This window comes from Mytilus trossulus, chromosome 4, assembly GCF_036588685.1.
Source record: "Mytilus trossulus isolate FHL-02 chromosome 4, PNRI_Mtr1.1.1.hap1, whole genome shotgun sequence".
In the NCBI taxonomy this organism is placed as follows: domain Eukaryota; kingdom Metazoa; phylum Mollusca; class Bivalvia; order Mytilida; family Mytilidae; genus Mytilus; species Mytilus trossulus.
The window spans coordinates 27441055-27461250 of NC_086376.1; the positions used below are offsets into that span (position 1 = coordinate 27441055).

The window sequence follows — 20196 nt, forward strand, 5'->3', positions numbered from 1 at the left end:
ACTTTACGACACATGAGATGATTTCAGCTTTCCATTTGTGAGGTTTCCCTTTCGATGTAGCTATATTCCATTAGCGCCTGCATCTGGAGTATTATCTGCCAGTTGATACGATATTCCAGAGCTGGCCCCTTGATAAAGGGTTGCTACATACAAGAAAGATATTGAACCAAGAGTTGCAACAAGTGAAGTTGAAAGCATCATTCACTAACGCCGTTTTAAGTTGGTTGTATGTAACACAGCACATGTGTTCCTATTGTCGCAATCGTAATTCGGTAATCTTTTCCTCGAATGTGACCTACTGAAGTATCTGGGTACAACCTGTGGAGTTGGATCTGCTGACCATTCAGTTAAACATGTTATCACACACACCCGGCTTTTTTGTGTTTTTTTTTTGTTGCTCCGTATTTAATTTTCTATGTTATGTTAACTGTTGTTTGTCTTTTCGACAGTCATCGTTTTTTACCATGGCAATGTCAGTTTGTTTGCGATAAGTTTAAATATCTCTTCGGGATCTTTCGACTGCCTTTTCCATGGTTCATTGATTCTTGGATTGAATATATCGGTACTATTTGATATTTATTTGATATTAGTTTGTATGTTATTCAAACTCATTGTTCGGTGTAAGTATGTTATGTAATACAAATATATAGCATAAGAGAAAACATCAATTCAAACAAAGGCAACAGAAGTACAAGTATACCACTGTTCAAAAGTCATAAAATAATTGAGAGAAACCAAATCTGGGTTACAAACTAAAACGGAGGGAAACACCTCAACTATCAGAGGAAAACAACGAAACAACAAAAACACTGAAATACAACAAAACAAACGACCATGCAACACACATAGAAACAAACTTTTAGATATTAGAAATAAATGCCAAAGTCTTGACATTTTAAGAATAAACGGTTTGTTGAACCTGGTTTTGTGGCTAGCCAAACCTTGTGCTTCATGACAATTTTAAATATACCGCTAAAATGACAACATTACATGGTAAGAATACCTTCTTGAAACCTTTTTGGTCTATACTTAAAACTCTGCCTCAAGGAAGTCTTTGCTTTAATTTCAACATATATTGACATATGTGTCATTAATCATAATCATTGTAAATAAAATTATTGGTTGTTATGTAGCAGAGCCAGTGAAATCCATAAATCACGAGTAAGAGAAGACTTTTATAATTTTGATATTCATGTATCCCTTAACGTTTCCCTTGTGGCATCAAATATGCTTAAAATAAAACATTTGCTCCATTCCTAAACCAAGAGCCTATGTTCGTACTGAAAAGTAGAAACAGTAAAACCCCTTGTCTTGGTAAAACACCAATTCAATTGAAACGATGGTTCCGAATTAAAGATGACGACGAAATGGCGTAATCTTTCAAAAGGCAAGTACATACTTCTGCATTACTTTTTGCCTTAACCTTTCTCCCAATGAGACTATATTGCCCACTGAAACCTCTTTGTTCCTTAACTTTTGTTCCAATGATGATTTTCCCCTAATTGAACCTCTTTTTGCCTAAACCTTTGCCCCAATGAGACGTCCTTGTACAATAAAAACTATTTTTGCCTTAGTTACCTTATTTCAATGAGGCATCATCACCCAAAGGAACCACTTATTTGCCTTTACCTTTCTCCCAATAAGGCTACATCGTCCACTGAAACCTTTTTTGTCTCAACCTTTGCCCCAATGCGGCGTCCTCGCCAAAAGGAAACTCTTTTTGCCTTAACCTTTAATGCTTCATTGAACAACAAATCTCTGCGACATATAAAATTTTCTGACGTCAGACACACAAATCAATGAATGTGTTTGTAGATAGATGTTTTTGTGTTCTGTTAAATTGTTCCTTTTAAAATTGCTATACGAGGATGACTGATGTACCCATACTTTTGACTTTTTTATTTATTGTGTCTGTTTAGTTAACGCTTCAATGATATACAACGGAATTTGATGAGGCTGTCATCAAAGTAAGAGGGTTAGCGTTATAAAACCAGGTTTAATCCACCATTTTCTACATTTGAAAAATGTCTGTACCAAGTCAGGAATATGACAGTTCTTGTCCATTCGTTTTTTATGCGTTTTTTTATTTGATTTTGCCATGTGATTATTGACTTTCCAAATTGATTTTCCTCTAAGTTCAGTATTTTTGTGATTTTACTTTTTTCATCAACCAATTGAACCTTTTTTTGCCTCAACCTTTGTCCAATGAGGTGTCCTCCCCTAATAAAATATCATCAGACCATTTTTTCCCTAAAGGTTGGACAAATGAACATTCAAAAACCAAACTTTTTATTCAAATTTCAAAATACATTGACCTTCACATTTGATCTAATCAAAAGCGTTTGTGACCTTACTTACCCAAAATTAATCGTGGTTTTCCTCATCCATAGGTATTATCTACATATAGATGCTGTTTGCAATTCGGTTAATTCAAATTTAGAAATTTGCTATAAGCTTTAAAAGATTTGTCATTCACATTTCAGTCGTTTTTGACATTTTATAGGCTAAAGAAAAAATGCATTATACTTTTATTTGTTTAATTGAATATATCACAAAATATAAGCATAACAAAGCTACATGGATAAATAAGACTAGAAACATAAAAATGATTAAAAGATGTTTAGTTGTAACGTTAATGTTTTTATACATATCTCTTTCTATGATGAGTTTCTACATCTTAGTACTTATAAGAGACAGATGATAGCCAGAAACATCATAATGGTTGAAAGATATCATCTCATTAATGCTGGTTACATATTTATTTTCATAGTGACTTTCTATACCTCATCACTGCTAAGAGACAGATGATAACCAATCTATTCAGAAACAAAATAAGACATATGGTTGTTTTGATAGATGGCAATGATTGTCTCACAATGAACACAATGTGTTATCCTACACTTCAACATAGATACACTTTGTAACTTCAACATGTCAATCATGATTAGTCCAGTTCTTTCACTATAATCTTACTTCAACATGTCAATCATGATTAGTCCAGTTCTTTCACTATAATCTAACTTCAACATGTCAATCATGATTAGTCCAGTTCTTTTACTCTAATCTAACTTCAACATGTCAATCATGATTAGTCCAGTTCTTTCACTCTAATCTAACTTCAACATGTCAATCATGATTAGTCCAGTTCTTTCACTCTAATCTAAAATCTAACTTCAACATGTCAGTCATGATTAGTCCAGTTCTTTCACTCTAATCTAACTCCAACATGTCAATCATAATTAGTCCAGTACTTTCACTCTAATCTAACTTCAACATGTCAATCAAGATAAGTCCCAATCTAACTTCCATATAGCTAGTATATAATTTCAATCAGTTTTCAAAGGTACTACATATATTTTCAGATCTGGTGATAATAAATACATTTTAAACACTGGGGTGGGAACACCATATAGAAGAATACCCCCCACTCTCTGTTCCTACTCCAACTGTGAACACAAATAAATGATAAAGCTACGTGAGATATAGAATATATCATAAACATGATAAATAGAAGACTGATTTATAAAATAAAGAAATACCCTTATATAACAAGGAAAAGAAAATAACAAAAAATAATATCATAGAATAACTTCTTTATCTAAATCTTGTCATATTTTGTTTCATTCTTCTAAAACTATCACTTTTTATATATAAAACACAAATTTTGATCCTTAGCCCATCAAATCTATACTTACTAAATAAAGAATACCGGTACATAGCATTGAAATGATTATATTTCTACTTCTAACTACATATAGTGGATTATCACAATATAATCTGTGAAATAAAATAATTATTTTCAAAACAATCCACATTAACTATTAACAATAACATTTTTAAAAGTAGTAATAATCTTGGAAAGACAAATGGTGAAAAATTATATCTAGCAGTTACCCTAACCATTACAATTAACAAAAATCATTCATTTTAACTTTCTTTAACTTAAAAAAACATTCTTCATATCTATCAATGCATATTATCTTTGAACAATCTTTCATCAATCCAAAACTTCTACTGACTAGTTATTTAATATAATCATCGGCTGGTGTAAAAATCTTAAACTCAGTGATTTGAAAGTGTATTTTAATGCAGAGTTTTCTACACATTTCACTGAAATTATGCAAGATTGGGAAAATTAATTAAAAAAATCAAAAATTCAACTTACATACATCAGAAAGGCACTACAATATGTAAGTATTTAAAAAATACTTCAATTTGAAGTCTGTTTAGAATTAAATTTGCCTAATATATTTTTCAACTTTCCTTGAAAATTGGACAAGTAAATAAGTTGAGAATTGCTTATTTCAGTTATTTAATAGTACTCAATATGCAAGTTATATGTTAACATTTCAATTCAAGTACCATTTATAAGAAAAGGGTTGCAAATTTTTGCTTCCAATGGTCTTCCACAATTGATTAAAAAAATTTGCAGTTCAATATACTATACATCTCACATATAATACATAATAAAAGCTATAGGTTAAAAATCAGTTTCCCTCAGTTCCCAATTACAATCATCAGCTTTTCACATTTTTCGCCCCCAAAAAAGTCATTTATTTAAAAATAGTATTTGATAATCCTGTTCAAGTGACAGAAATTCATAATTTACGATCTAGTAAAGGAAGAGGTGTGAAATTTGTTTTTGGTTAACAAAAATCTATCCATTCCCAATCCGCCTGATCAAATGCTTTTTGTTGGTCCAAGAATATAGTGTGCCCTCCTTTATATGTGTTTGGTTCATTTGACACAGTTTCTTCTTGTCTTGCAACTAAACATTTAATATCTCACATCAATGCACAGATTAAAGGTGAATTTCTATTACTTAGTGACTTGAAGTCTTTGTAACTGGTTCTCATACCTATAAAATTATCATGCAAATATTGCAATACTAAAATTGTAATCATCTATTTCTCATCGATAAGAAGATTGCAAGTTAACTATGGTAACCCATCATTAGGATAATCAATATTTGAGAAAAGCTTTCTACACTGTTGTTAAGATTTTGAACACCCCAAAAACTATTGATATATTATCCTCAAAGTAATTCTTTTTTTTATCACAAGAGGAATTTTTGTTAATTTCATCAGAGAAACAGTATATTTGTAAATAATATAACAATCTTTTAATAAACATAAATCACAACCTTTTAATAAATATAAATCAAATCAGATGTGATATATAGGTCAATGAGACAGCAACCCAATGACACAGAATTATATTTAAGTTCACGAACATTGAAGTTCCAAAAAGGATTTTTACATATCATGTAAGAAGTCTCTTCCTCTTCGTAAAACCTTTACAAAAAACCGAAACAGATATGTAAAGGTTTATCTAATGGTGAAGAGACTTGAAACTAAATTAAACTTATCATTCTATAAGGAAACACCTCTTTTATTTCTTGAAATTAACATTTAAAAACAATAAGATTGATAAATGAAAGCAATAGAACATTATTTAGATACTAGTAATTTGGAAATTTCAGATACTATCAAAAATAATGTGGTTTGATTGCAATGAGACAACTATCCACCCGAGACTACATGGCATGAATGTAAGCAATTATAATTCACTGTACAGCCTTCAACAATAGGAAAACCCATATCCTTTGGAGCTATAAAAGGCCCTGTCATGAAAATTCAACAAGAAAAATCAAACAACCTGATTGGTGATAAAACAATAAATGAAAAACAAGTATGACAGACAGCAACCAAACACAACCTATGAATCACAGACTTTATAAGTCATGACTTGAGCCTGGCACATACAGAAGTTGGCATGGTTTAAACTATTTGTAAGCACTCAATCCTCCCCAACCAGGGACAATGGTGAAACAGCACAATATAAGAATAAACTTGGTTTGACTGATCAGATCTGCATGAAGCACAAAAAACTATCAAAGAGACTAACAATCCAAAAAATATCTCTAGTACAGATCTAATTTACTCACAGATAATAAAGACATGTTTGTGATAAAAGTATAACAAGAGAGATTTGTAACCAAAAGCGGTCTAACACAATTGAATAAGATTCTTTCCCTAAGGGAGTAGCAAACTTAGTGTGTAAATTTACCAAATTAATCAGATTATAGTTTATCTAAATGAACATTATAAATCTCAGGACATTCCTAATCATGTATTATTGGGCTGATTACTTCTCCTGTGTTGTAATAATTTTAACTAGCAAATTAACAAAAAAAAACAGAAAAAAACTTGTATTTGTTCATTGGATTGTTTATATCAATAAATGTCTTTCGTTCGAATACAATAAAAAAAAAGGTTCAATTTTATTAATTTAAAGGTAAATATTCCAGGTGCCAATAAAAATGTAAAAAACAGTAAAAATGCTAAAAATCAATGCAAATAATAATCATGTTTAATTTTTGATAAAAATCTACAGATAATTTGGCATAAAAAGACTGATTTATATTCCTTTGGCACTCTAAAATAAATCACTAATTTAAAACAAATTGGCAAGTAAATTAAACAACTGTATTTAAATTTTTAACAATACACCTTCACCAAGTTTATTGGCACATTTGTATCGACATAGCTTTTTACTAATTCAAACAAATTTGGCAGGTAAATTTAAAACCTGCATTAAAATTGTAACAATATACCTACATTAAATTTATTGGCACATTTACATCTAAACTGTTTTTCACTAATTCAAAAACATCCACTAGTAAATTTAACACCTGAATAACATCATAACAACACACATGTTCTGAGTTGTTTAGGTACTGGCAGAGTTCAAGCATTAAAAACAACAAATTGCTGGCCTCATGTCTAAAAATCTTTTTATTTTTTCCTATCACGTTTTGAGGTTATTTACAGAAGCACTTAATGTTATAAAATGACAAGTATAGAAGCACTACCAATGTAAGTGTTGTTAGTTTGAGCACTTGGACTTATCAGAAACACTATCAAAATAAGTTTTGTTAGTTTGGGCACTTAAGCAAAAAGAAGCACTATCAATGTAAGTATTGTTAGTTTTAGCACTTGAGCAAACTGAAGCACTATCAAAATTTGTGAGAAAAAAAATAGCACTCTTATTGGAATTTCATTTAAAAAAATACAGCATAAGCACTCAGGACTCATTTTTTGTTCTCAACATGAATTATAATCATACCTTTGTCAATAAATGTACATATTGTCTTTAGTCAATAAAATTCAGATGTTAAAAAAAAAATCCCCAAAAAATCATACAAATGAAACAACATAGCCTACATGTCACCACTGACAACAAATATGAACCAGACATCATGACTGATAAGCCAGTATGAATGAGGAACAACAACATAAAATTAAAAATACCAAATACCATATAAATTAAGATAAAGTATATATATATAGTTATATACAGTCAGTAACAAGCATTTTGCCATTCAAATTTAAAAATAACTATTTCTCAGACATTTAAATAATAAAAATAAAAGTTGAACTATGGAAATTGATCGTTGGTAGCTTTATATTTTATTTTTAACATTTGACATTACAAAAGGTTATGGTTATATATATGTATGTGTGTGTTTGAGGGTTCCTGCTAATATAATACCAATGAACTTGCACTAACAGACTTTCAACAAGTATCACTAAAGACACAGGTAAAAAAATCAATAATTATAAATCAATATATATATATATATATATAAAGTTCTTAAAGATGTGAATGTTAGTAACAAAACTTTTATTTTGAAACTAGTGTACTAAATTTAAGTTTTTTCATTTTATAGGATGTATATTTATATAAAATCAAGTTAAAAAGGAAATAACTTACAAGGCCTTGACCTTACATGACTTTGGAATAATTAAAAAATATATATTTGAATGGCATACAAGCTTTATAAACATATAAAGTAATTGCAAAATATTGCTGTCATAAAAGCTTTTTAAATAGGAACTGTAAAAGTATTGCTGTTTACTATATAAACCAACAAAAATTTCAAGTAATGCACATTGCCTTTACCCCAAAAAATACATACCCTAACACAAACTTTATTTCACCCTCATAAGCATGATAAACAGTGCAGAGATAATAAAAAAAAAAAAAAAAAAATATCTTACAAATGTGTTTACATGTTACTGACTTTACAAACAAAAATTTTAATATTCAATTATTTAATTCATTGTAACAAATAAAAAGTGTCAATATCCTACTATATTTCATGTGAAGTATTGATTGAAATTTATGATTTAAGATCTATGAACTCATGACCACAAAGTTTTTGTCATTTTTAAAATTATTAGATTCAATATTCAAATAACTCATTATAGAGCAGATTTTTACCCTGAGAAAAACATTTTTATATCAAAGGAGTAAGTTCGGTAAGGGTCATATTTGGCCCCAATTATAAAGTTCAGAGTTAAAAGATAATAAATGTCTAAAGTTGCCTTAAAGACATGTTAGAAAGTTAAACAGAACTGTTTTTGTCAAAGTTTAATTCTATGACGTTGATTTTTACATCCAAAAAAGGTCAAGATAAGGGATTTTGGTGAAATATGACAAAATCAGCTAGATTTTGGCCAAATAAAGGACAAGGAAACATAGAGCGCAGGCGTTGACAAGCTTAAGACTCAAATAAAAAATTTGAAATGTCTTCACAAACATTATTTTAAAAGATCTTTGTTGTCGACGTATGCGCTCTATGTTGCCTGTCCAATGATCTATGAAAATTCACCCATTTTCCTTGATTTTTTCATGAAAAATCAATATGAGTACAACTTGTGACGTCATAATGAAACGCAGAAACGTAAAATTTTCAACAAAATGGTTCACATCCTAGCTAGTCAATGTGTTGGCTATAATTTAGCGTGATATTGGTCGGTAAATCCGAATTTTAAATTTACGCAAAAAAACGGGGCCATTTTATGACCTTATCGAACATACTCCTTTATTGTAAGTAACAAAAAAAATATATAAACTATCATGTTCTTTACAATATTACTTTTCATGTTGCAATACAGATATTCTTGTTTGACTGTTAAAGCGTCAATAACAGAAATTTCAAGAACATGCACATTTAACATGTATTAATCAATCTTTGCTATTAAGTATGTGGTCATTTGCGTTAAATAAGACAGCTTATAATCTTTATTGAATTAAATTTCCTATAAAATTAGTTTTGAAGAAAATATTTTGCTTTTTTCTTAAAATTAAATTTTGGTTCAATATGGCTGATATCAAATAATCTAAACCACAGGGACATTGTATTCAATGAGTATTTAAATTTAACATTCTAAAATAATAACAGTGGTCCATGACAACAGTTGCTGAACACACCAGATACAGTAGCCATGGAAACGACAGATGAGCAAACCTCAAATGATAACCAATGAAATGCTAGTATTGTTGATTCACTGGCTTTTTTCATAATTTTTTGTTCTCATATTCAACCCTGCACTTCTTCTATATCAGTATCTTCAAATGCAAATCTTGAAGGTCGTCTGAAGCAAAGACATGCTGTTGTACATCGCTGTAATCGTGTGAACTGTGCCTGTCTCTGTATTAGTCTCTTCTTGCTGTCTTCATTGATAGCATTGTTATACAACTCATATTCATTTACATACCTGCAAAATTCATGTTGGATATACATAGATTCTTTAAAATGCATGTATTTCTCACTAGGCATAATCTTGATTTTTATTGTCAGTTGCAATTTTTGTTTACCTGTGCGACATGTAAATCAAGAATTGGCTCCCTTATACTGATTTGATTGGGATTTGACTTCGCACAGAAGTCAGTCAGCCCCGCAAGTTTTAAAATTCTTTGGTGACTTAAATCATCCTTTCGCCAGCCTGTAATATGTAATCCAGAAGATTTCAAAATTTATATTTTTTTTAATTATGCTTTTTGAAAAAAAACATGGTTCTATAAGAAATATTAAAATACAATAAAAAGTATAACCTGCATTCCAAGGTTGGAGTCCTAGTATTTTAAATGATAATAATACCACAAATAACAATACCATACATTGTCAAGGAGCTGTAAGTAGAAGTAATAACACTTAAATTAACTGATAATTCAGAAGATTGCGTTAAATATAGAATATAAATTTACCATGCTGGCGTCCATCTGTTTTTTTCCAAAAATTTCAGATTGTCTTTGGATAATGCCTGCATGTAATGTTTGTTGTATTTCCATGCGTCTGGATAATGTTGACAAACATATTCTAAACACCAAGCAGCAAGCTGGTATGCATTGTGTAACTGAAAAAAGGACACAGATGGATTCATGACAAAATTGTGTTTTGGTGATGGTGATGTGTTTGAAGTTCTTACTTTACTGAAGGTTCTTGCTACTTACAATTATCTCTGTCTATAATGAACTTTGCCCATTGAAACAGAGGAAATTATTTTGTAAAAAATTTCAAAAATTTACCACATTAATGAAATTGTTAAAAAATTACTATAAAAGGCACTAACTCCTAAGTGGTCAACTGACCATTTTAGCCATGTAACTTATTTGTAGATCTTAATTTGCTGAACATTATTGCTGTTTACACTTTATCTCTATCTATAATAGTATTCAAGATAATAACCAAAAACGTCAAAATTTTCTTTAAAAATTACCAATTTGGGGACAGCAACCCAACAACTGGTTGTCCAATTCATCTGAAAATTTCAGGGCAAATAGACATTTACTTAATAAACAATTTGATCCTGTTAGATTTGCCTAAATACTTTGGTTTCTGAGCTATAAGCCAATATCTACATTTTACCCCTATGTTCTATTTTCAGTCATGGCGGCCATCTTGGTTGGTTGGCTGGGTCACTGCACACATTTTTTAATCTATATAACCCAATGATGATAGTGGCCAAGTTTGGTTAAATTTGACCATGTAGTTGAAGAGGAGAAGATTTTTGTAAAAGTTAAGGACCACGTCAGATGACGTACGATAGAGGACGGACGACAAGTGATGAGAAAATCTCACTTGGCCCTTTGGGACAGCTGACTAAAAACTTGAAATTCAGTCCATTTATAATTATTTTTTATCAAAGCATTTAGTACATGTATATTCAATCAATTGTTTTTACTGGAACTCAGCCAAATCTTCTGTGAGCAAGTTCATATTTTACACCTTGTTTAATTCATTTGCTATGGTGGAAAGTTGAATTCCATACTGTGATAGAGTTTGCAAGTTAACCTGTCCAAAGTCTGATTCCCTCGCATTCTTCAATTTTCAATTTCAATAACACTCCTATAAATGCTAAAGTACCACTTACAAATCAAATGTTTTGCACAATTTTTAATATATATTGTTTCAATGAAGAATTTTTACTTAAACTGAACTGCAAATGGGGGAAGAACAGGTAACCATGCATTTGACCCTGAACAAATTAAATAGGTATACACTTTATTACCCGTACATTTTGAATCATTACCCTTGAAAGCAATGTATTTACATTGATGTTAGAACTAATACTTGGCCTGCTGTTGTTTTAACAAAAGTACTTACACAAGCTTAAGTCAGAACATAATATTTTGATGCTCACATAATATTGAGAACAAAATTCTATATATTAAAGTAATTAAACATATCTACTACTTTCTTACATGTGATGGTTCTATCAAGAGAATGACATCTTCTAAAATGTTGACTTTCTGGTCATCCCACATCTGGAACTGTTCTACAATGGCATTCTCTATCAACTTGACAAACCTTGGAAGACAGAACCTGTTGGCCACTTCTATCAAAGCCAGACAATCCACATCCATTACATTTGTTACACAACCAGTGTACAGAAACTCTTGTAAAACCTTGAACACATCAGCAGTCACACCTGGTAAGGGGATCTGAAATTTAATGAACATGGAACACATCAATAGGCAAACCTGGTAAGGGGATCTGAAATTTAATGAACATGGAACACATCAATAGGCACACCTGGTAAGGGGATCTGAAATTTAATGAACATGGAACACATCAATAGGCACACTTGGTAAGGGGATCTGAAATTTAATGAACATGGAACACATCAATAGGCACACCTGGTAAGGGGATCTGAAATTTAATGAACATGGAACACATCAATAGGCACACCTGGTAAGGGGATCTGAAATTTAATGAACATGGAACACATCAACAGTCACACCTGTCAACAACTGAGAGACATGTTTTGACTTTGGATTTAACATCTGGAACAAGATTTAGAAATTACAATTTATAAATGACTTTTCTTTTTTCAGAATTTTTAAAATAATTAAGCACTGATGACTAATATGATTATTTCATGTTAACCATGGATCCTTTTGTTGAAGGTTCTAAATGGATATCCTTTTGTTTGCTATTCTGTCCACAATTTTCATTTTCAGTGTTGTTTTCTTTTTTCAAAAAAAAAAAAAATTGTCAGCAGTTCTGTTGTCATCAACTGTCCCTAGTAAACCTTGTTATCATGGTTATCATATCATTATATTGCAAATGCAGACTTTTATATTGCATCATAAAAATTCAAAATCTTGAACATACCACAGGAGCAGAGGCCTCCATGAAATTAGCTGTAAACATGGCAGCCATCATGTCACAACGTGCCATTAATAATGGTTTGTGGGCACTTACAATATCATCATCCAAGGAAAACTTTACATCTGAAAACAAGTTTTCAATGTATAATGTATAAATTTAGTTAAAATCCTTTTAAGTACTGTGGACATTACTAAGTTACTTATGGATGAACAGAGTCAACAGACACTATAGTACGTTCATACATTTCTGTCCTCATTTGGAAGCAAAATAGATACATAATAGGGGATCTACTACAAGAATTTACTTTTTTTTTAAGTTACCGGGGTAAGTTATGTTTTCTGAAAATAGGGGTTACAATTAATTCTAGGCCATAAATTTACTATTTCATTATATTCAGCTTCATGTGCACACAACCATAATAAAAACATCTTTATTTTCCAAGTCTATTGTTATATTTAGTTCACATTGGTTTAATGATTATAACTGTTCTTGATTCAAAACAATGTATATGATTATCAATGGAAAACTGTAGCTTTCTCATCAGTTACCACATATAACATTAGTCAGAAAAAAAACAATTTAATCAGGCAAAACTTGAACAATTCTAAATTTAACTCAAACAGAGTAAATTGATATAAATTACTATATTTCAACTTATTAACTGCAAACTTTTAACTTATTGTGAAATTCTAAGTCAACAAAATTTGAGACAAAATTTAAAGAAGACTGTGTTTTCCATATTAGACTTTACATTAAATATCTGTTTTGATCAAATGTATGCAAAAGGATGATAAAATTCTGGAAGAGTTAAATTACATTCAAGGAATGCTGCTTCTCTTGTTTTTGAATATTTGCCAGATATATACTGTAAACCAACTTATTTTCGCGGATACTGTATTTCATGTTTTACCCTTTCTTGACAACTTTGTGGCTTTTTAATTTAGCAATTATCTGATTAACTTGATGACATTTATTAAGTAAAGATCAAAGATTGACGACGATTTATATTGGCGTTATTTTTCTACTCGCGAAAGTCGTCAATTGCTCGCGAAAATAAGTTGGTTTACAGTATTCAGAATCCTCAGGTTTTTTCTATGAAGTGCCAGTAAAAATCAAGCCCACTAACCACTTCTTTTCTCTCAATTATTTGATAACATATAGTGTAAATGTCATCTAACAAATTATTACTAAATCCTATCTATTTCTACATTGTTTTTTGAAAGAAGAAAGGTACAAATGTTAAGTGTATGAAAAATCTAGAGAGAATTATTTCCTGCCAAATTTTCAATGGCTTATATATATATCCTGAAACAAGCACATGAACCTTTCATTTTTAAAATTGTTTTTTGATCTATATACTATATAATATCAATTGCAAGCAGTTTTTTTTTTTTAAAAAGCTTGTTATTTTAAAACAGAGTAGCAAACATCCTTAAGTAATATCAAGATTGTTACCTGTAAATGCTCCTTTGTGAATAGCCATTCTGTTTAAAGCATCACATCTATCATGTCTAAATTGCTTTTGTAATTTTGAGTTCAGGAAAGCTTCCTTTGATTGAAGATTAGAAATCTGCAAAAGTAAATCTTTTAACTGGAGAAGCTCAGCAGCTTGTTTGGCTTCCGGTAAGATGTCAAAGTCTTCTTTTGCTGTGCCAGTATATAAATACTCTAATACATATTGCAAAGCAAGAGGAGTTACTTCCCTTGCTACAGTTAATACAGTGATCATTTCTCCATGCATCCTATTGAATGGGTCCTGACATTGCTTGTATTCAATAGTTTCAAATCCTGGTAATTTAATGTCATGGCAAAATGCTGTCTGCTGTGTTGTCTCAGAAGTTTTGACAGCAGATTTGTCATGACTACAATAGTCTGCCATTAAAATTTCTTCAAATATTTGACATGAGGAAGCCAGTATTACCCTATGAGCTGTAAAGCAGACATCCCGCACACTAATCAACATATCTCCAACATTTTGTCTGGTATGTATCTCAGCAAGTTCTTCATTTATTGTACTCTCAGGGACTTTTATCTCTGGAAACAATCTCATTGGCCATTCCATTGGCTTTTGGATGAGTGGATATTTTATTCTGCGTAGTTGTGGACTCCAAAATTTGATCTTTCTTCTTTCAATCATGGCTGCTCTGATTACATTAAAAAAGACATCATCCACACCATGATGTGTTAAAACACTTGTTTCATAGTATGGTGCACCTATCTGCTTTGCAACTGTTCTCCCTTTTTCTGGTAAAATAACATGTTCTGGTTTTACTTCTCTAAAACATAAAATATTTGTTTTTTTCATAAACAAGCAATAGCTGCATTTATCATCATCATCATTATCATTTATCATTATCATGAATTATAATCATCCTCAAAAGCTCATTTGTTATAATCATTGTCATGAATTATAATCATTGTCATAAAATTTAGTCATTGTCATGAAGTATAATCATTGTCATAAAGTACAATCATTGTCATAAAGTATAGTCATTGTCATGAAGTATAATCATTGTCATGAAGTATAATCATTGTCATGAAGTAAAGTCATTGTCATAAAGTATAGTCATTGTCATAAAGTATAACCATTGTCATAAAATATTAATCATTGTCATAAATTATGCAATAAGACTATTGGGTTAAGGGAGCTGTTTGTGCAATAATACTTGTTTTCTTGTTCTTTTGTTTTTGCTGGACAGAGATTTTGTTTATCCATTATAGTTTTCTATGAAACTCTTTTCATATTATAGATGAAGTTTACCATAGGTTTACCTAAAAATATAGGTTTCCATTTTCATTTTCAATTTTATTCCTTTGTCATTTTTTTCTTACATGTACATTTGTACATACAGTGTAAGTGCGAATTTCATACAATTCAGAGATATTATTTTGAATAATGTCTATATCAGAAATTTTTGGACACACATACATGTACATGTGTTATCTTCATAAGTACATAGATACTATCAAATTTACACATAGTAAATGTCTTATCAATATCTCTGTGTATTACAAGTACATATAACAAACATTCTAACATGACGTCCTTCATACGCTTTGAGTACACACCCGTGGTAAAATATGAATATATTGATAGGGCTGTTCCTATTGTACTCCAAAGTCATATGTATTTTAATCAATGAGCTACCTGACGTCATAGAACAACGACGTCAGAATATAAGCATTTTATGGTAAATACACGCTTGTGAAACCGAAAATCATCACAACTAGAAAACGTAAACAAACGATGCTAAATTGCGATATAAGCCAATTTTTTTTAAATATATAAGACATATAAGTAAATTATCATTAAATTCACACAAAACTCTCTAAAATCATTATTGTAAATAGTTTAGCATGTCACTAATTCAGTTTGGTCCGTTCTTTTACGCCAATTGAATGGTGCGTTTATTTATGGGAACGGCAAATGTCAGCCTCTATCTAGAGCGCTTCGATCCAAAAGAATTACCATATTTGTCCTATTAGAATCGAAATAATTCATGGGGGCTTGAATATATCTAGATTTTACCACGGGTTGTCCCTTTATGCCGATATTTTACCCCTCGCTATCGCTCAGGGTAAAATATTTGTCATAAAGGGCCAACCCGTGGTAAAATGTGGTAATTTATTTATGTTAAACTCCATGACCTCACACACAACTTACTTGTACACCAGACCTTTGTCCATAGCTTTGTAGCCATCGTCATAACAATTGTATCTCATGTCAGCCTGGGTACCAACCAACACTATAGGTGTTGTGCTACTTTTTGACTTTATCTCCGAAACCCAAAATCTTATGACACTGTCCAAAGATGAAGGTTTGACAACACTGAAGCAAAGCAAAACTACATCTGCCCTGTAAATAATGACAGAAAATTTATCAATTAAAGTTAATCTTGAATTAACCTTGTCTGAACTACTATTTGGTTAAATGTGTATTGTTATTTATTAAAATGAGTGATGTGACCTATATAAAAGAATGTTCACTAGGTGCTTATACATAGATTTTTTTATATTGAATACTAGACGGTCTTCCATACATACAAAATGAATATTAGAACCTTCCTTGTATCGTAGCACTTAGTGCAGCAAAATCATAGCAAAGTATGTAGGATATTCCCCTATATATTTTTTTTAATAGTTCAAGAGCCTAATCGTTCTGTAAAACCTGATACTTAAATTTCATAAACAAAAGAAATGACCTGAAATGTTGCCTCCAACCATGTACAATGTATGATTGAACAATTCTTTTAACCATATTATGTTTGTGTAGTCAATTGATCAGTTCATGGAAGACCAGATCAAGTGCACAAAATTATCTCCCATGTTTAAAATAACAAGCAACCAGTATTAGTCCTTTAAAAATATTTGTTTCTCCTGACTACAACAAATCATAAGGATCACTTTAGTTTGCTGTCTACATTGTTGACCCAGTATTCTTCCTTTTTTGAAGTGAAAAACGCTAACTTTTCATATTTTGAATGTTTACCTTGTTTTCATTATATATGTATCCATTTCAATTAAGAAATTTCTGTAATAATGCATTACTTAGACCCTCTTATACAAATTTCTTTCCAAAACTTACCCTTTATAAGCAAATCCCCTATCTTTATCATGGTAACCGAATGTATCCCAGAGATGTAAACAAACTGGTACCCCATCCACATTGCACCAAGATCTGTCAGATACCTAAAACAATATTTTAAAAACAATTATAAGACTTGTAAGATACGTATAAAATCTTAAACAATTATACCAAAATATATCAGAAACCTAATTGACTTAAACAAACATAGGTCGTGATGGATGGAGAGTTGTCTCATTGGGGCTCATACCACATCTGCTATATCAGTTTCCACAATAATTTGTAAATAAAAAATGTACAGAGGTGTCCATAAAAAAAAATTATTATAAAAGTACATGTAGGTGTAAGAAAATCTTCAGAGGACAGTTTCTTATAATCTTGTAGCTTTATGAATTATCTTACAAAAAGAGCTGGGTGCAAAAAATATGCATGTACATGTACATGTACAATGTACTGTACTTTATTTCTAGAAAAGAACATTATCTTAAATTTTTTTGTGGGGGGGAGGAGGGAATGATTGTATATTTAATAAACTGTATCTTTGAAAAAAAAATTGCAGTATTTAGAGTTCAACTTATGTATTTCAACATTTTCAATGAAAGATTGCTATTTCACTTCAAAATATTTTACTCATTAGCAGTTTTGAAAAGGCAAAGAATTTTCTTTTTCTGCAGTTAAAAAAACAATTTGAGTGGTGCATGTGCTCTTTACCGACTGTACCTGAAGTCAGGTTTGTTTATTACAGAATTGGATGTTTATTACTTCAATGACCCAAGGTCAAATTGTATGCACCTAATACATTTTAATCATAAAGGTCAATATCAAGCAAGTTCAAAATGTCATCAATAATGAAACTAATCACATTTTATTTTCTATTCAAGTTTATAGACACATATAAACCCCCAAATGTACATGTACCTTCTACTTTCTCATTTATTCAGAACAGCATACCTGTTTGTCTTTTATGAAATGATCGATAGCAAAGACTGTAGATACATGTGACTTGACCAGGCTTTCCAGTTTGTATGTAGTGCCAACTGACCAGGCACATGTCAGACATGTTTTTCCAACACCTCCATCACCAACCACCACACATTTCACAAACTCATAATTATCTTTTGGCAGATTTGCTGTTTGAACCATTTTTATATTTATATGTTTATCTGGTTAAACCTGTCAATGAAAGAAGCAAATATATATATTTAACACTAATTGTGTTTTATTTTTCAATGACTTCATGGAGTGTTGATTGAACAATAAGTACAAATGTACATTGTACATGTATATGTGTTTGCATTTAAATGCAAAAAATGTATACATAAAATGTAACACAAAAACATTAAAATGTTTTCATTGTCATCATTATGTTTTTTAATTGATAATAATATAGATTACACGTCGCCCAAAATGTCATTCATACCCATTGACTGAATAAAAAGTAAATTTGAACTTGAGGGTGTGTACATGTAATTACAACCAATTTAAAATCTAAATGTCAATTTTTTAGGCAAATTCTCGTGCGGCAACTGATTTTGTAGAAGTTCAACTCCACGTACAACAGTAAATGATACATGTATCTTTTTTGTTCAAGTATTCACCACAGCATAGCATTCTCCGATTTTTAATATTTTGATCAGTCAAATAAGAAAATTGCGATTTAGAAATGTATAAACCTTTCGAAGCGGTGTCAATTGCTCCACTCAAGCACAACCAGAAAATCCTCTCACTGTTTTCATTGCAGAACCAAATGTTCTGCATGTGTAGATTACCAGCCGTGATTGTACATGACAATAATAAAACCTTTAATAAGATATAAAAATCAACTGATTTTGACAATTTTAGTTCAATTTTGTCCAAAAATAGTGGTAAGTAATGATTATTCTAGTCCTATAACCCGGTAGGTCTTTTCACCACCGAACACCACCGCACACCGCCAAACACCACCGAACACCCCAAAAGTTCATTATTTTGTCTTTTATCGTTATCAATGTGAAGATTAAAAGTCCAAATATCTACAGAAAACAGAAAGGAAGAGTCTTATAACACCCCACTTTTTGAACTCCGCTGACCCTCATCATCATCGGCTCATGGACACAAATATATTTTTGTCATTTTTTCTTCTTCTAACTCTTCTATAAAATAGTTGTACCAAAAATAATAAAAGAGAAAAATATCAAAATCTAACCAATGAACAGAGATCCAGGATACTTGAACTGATTACTAATTATGAATATATTTGAATTTTATAACACGCGCAATGTAATCCGGAAAGTGATGAATCCGGAGACGTTTTTCCTTATATTGATTTTCGATTTTAACATGAAAATGATGCCCATAAAAATCGAAAAATTGATTAATTTATATGTAATTTAATTTATTTGATCGTTTAATTATATAATATCAAAGTTTTTCTTAGTGGTTGGTGGTTTTTGAGGTGTTCGGCGGTGTGCGGTGGTGTTCGGTGGTGAAAAGACCCACCCCCTATAACCTATCGAATCACATTAAAGATATTTTAACAAATATCGAACCGAAAGAAGCTTAGAACAGTAGCTTCCCTTACATATATCACTACAAAATATTCCATCATAGACACTCTCCAAAGTCCAAGTATAATGAGGAAGTCTAAACTTTCCAAACAGAAACATGCATCTTTATATTTGTAAATCTCAAGATCTATTAAATATTTTATTCAAAAAGGCGTACATCTTTTATCAGTTAAAGATAATTAATATTGATATAAAGCTTAGCTAAACATTAAGTTGTCACATGTACATATGGAAATAAATTTACGCTTGGATGCATTTTATTCCCTCTCCTTTTATGTGACTCATCATCGCAAGATGTGACCATCTATTGTATAACAAAAGAATAAAACTAATCTGATTAGATATTGAGTAAATAAGTATTTATCAAAAGATAATGTGTGAAATAAAACCTGTCATCTTTGTTTCTTCGCATCAAATATTACGTGTTCAAACAGAACGTTGTTTATTTCGTTGTCGGATTATTTATCAACAAAGGCTACGCTTGGTTCTTAAAATATCAAATTGTTCAGAATTAGGTTTACTCCGGTTTGTCTTCTGCAATTTCAATCAAAACAATTTAAAATCTGAATGTTAATGATGATAATTATCATATGGATTATGTA

General features: G+C 30.8%; 1 protein-coding gene across 2 annotated transcripts; it reads right to left on the bottom strand.

The window, feature by feature from the left end:
* Positions 1–3293: 3293 nt before the first annotated feature.
* LOC134714997 (rho-related BTB domain-containing protein 2-like) lies at positions 3294–20089 on the bottom strand. 2 transcript variants are annotated; one of them, XM_063576810.1, is made up of 9 exons: positions 19984–20089; positions 18000–18221; positions 17049–17152; positions 16128–16319; positions 13919–14739; positions 12467–12585; positions 11554–11793; positions 10057–10205; positions 3294–9566 (listed from the first exon to the last, which is right to left on the bottom strand). In XM_063576810.1, the coding sequence occupies exons 2-9, from the start codon at positions 18189–18191 to the stop codon at positions 9389–9391; spliced, it is 1995 nt and encodes a 664-aa protein (XP_063432880.1). In that variant the 5' UTR covers positions 18192–18221; positions 19984–20089; the 3' UTR covers positions 3294–9388. The 2 variants fall into 2 exon arrangements, with proteins under 2 accessions (XP_063432880.1, XP_063432879.1); XM_063576809.1 differs by lacking the exon at positions 19984–20089 and adding an exon at positions 18722–18911.
* Between the last annotated feature and the right edge of the window lie 107 nt (positions 20090–20196).

Bases quoted from the DNA above. Each gene is read 5' to 3' on its own strand.
- LOC134714997 (XM_063576810.1), bottom strand. From the start codon at position 18,191: ATGGTTCAAACAGCAAATCTGCCAAAAGATAATTATGAGTTTGTGAAA. The intron at 14,740-16,127 runs GTAAGTTGTGTG...TTTATGTTTTAG, and splicing joins GACAAAGGTCTGGTGTACAA to AGAAGTAAAACCAGAACATG. The intron at 9,567-10,056 runs GTAAATTTATAT...TGAATTTTGCAG, and splicing joins AACAGATGGACGCCAGCATG to GTATGTAAATGAATATGAGT.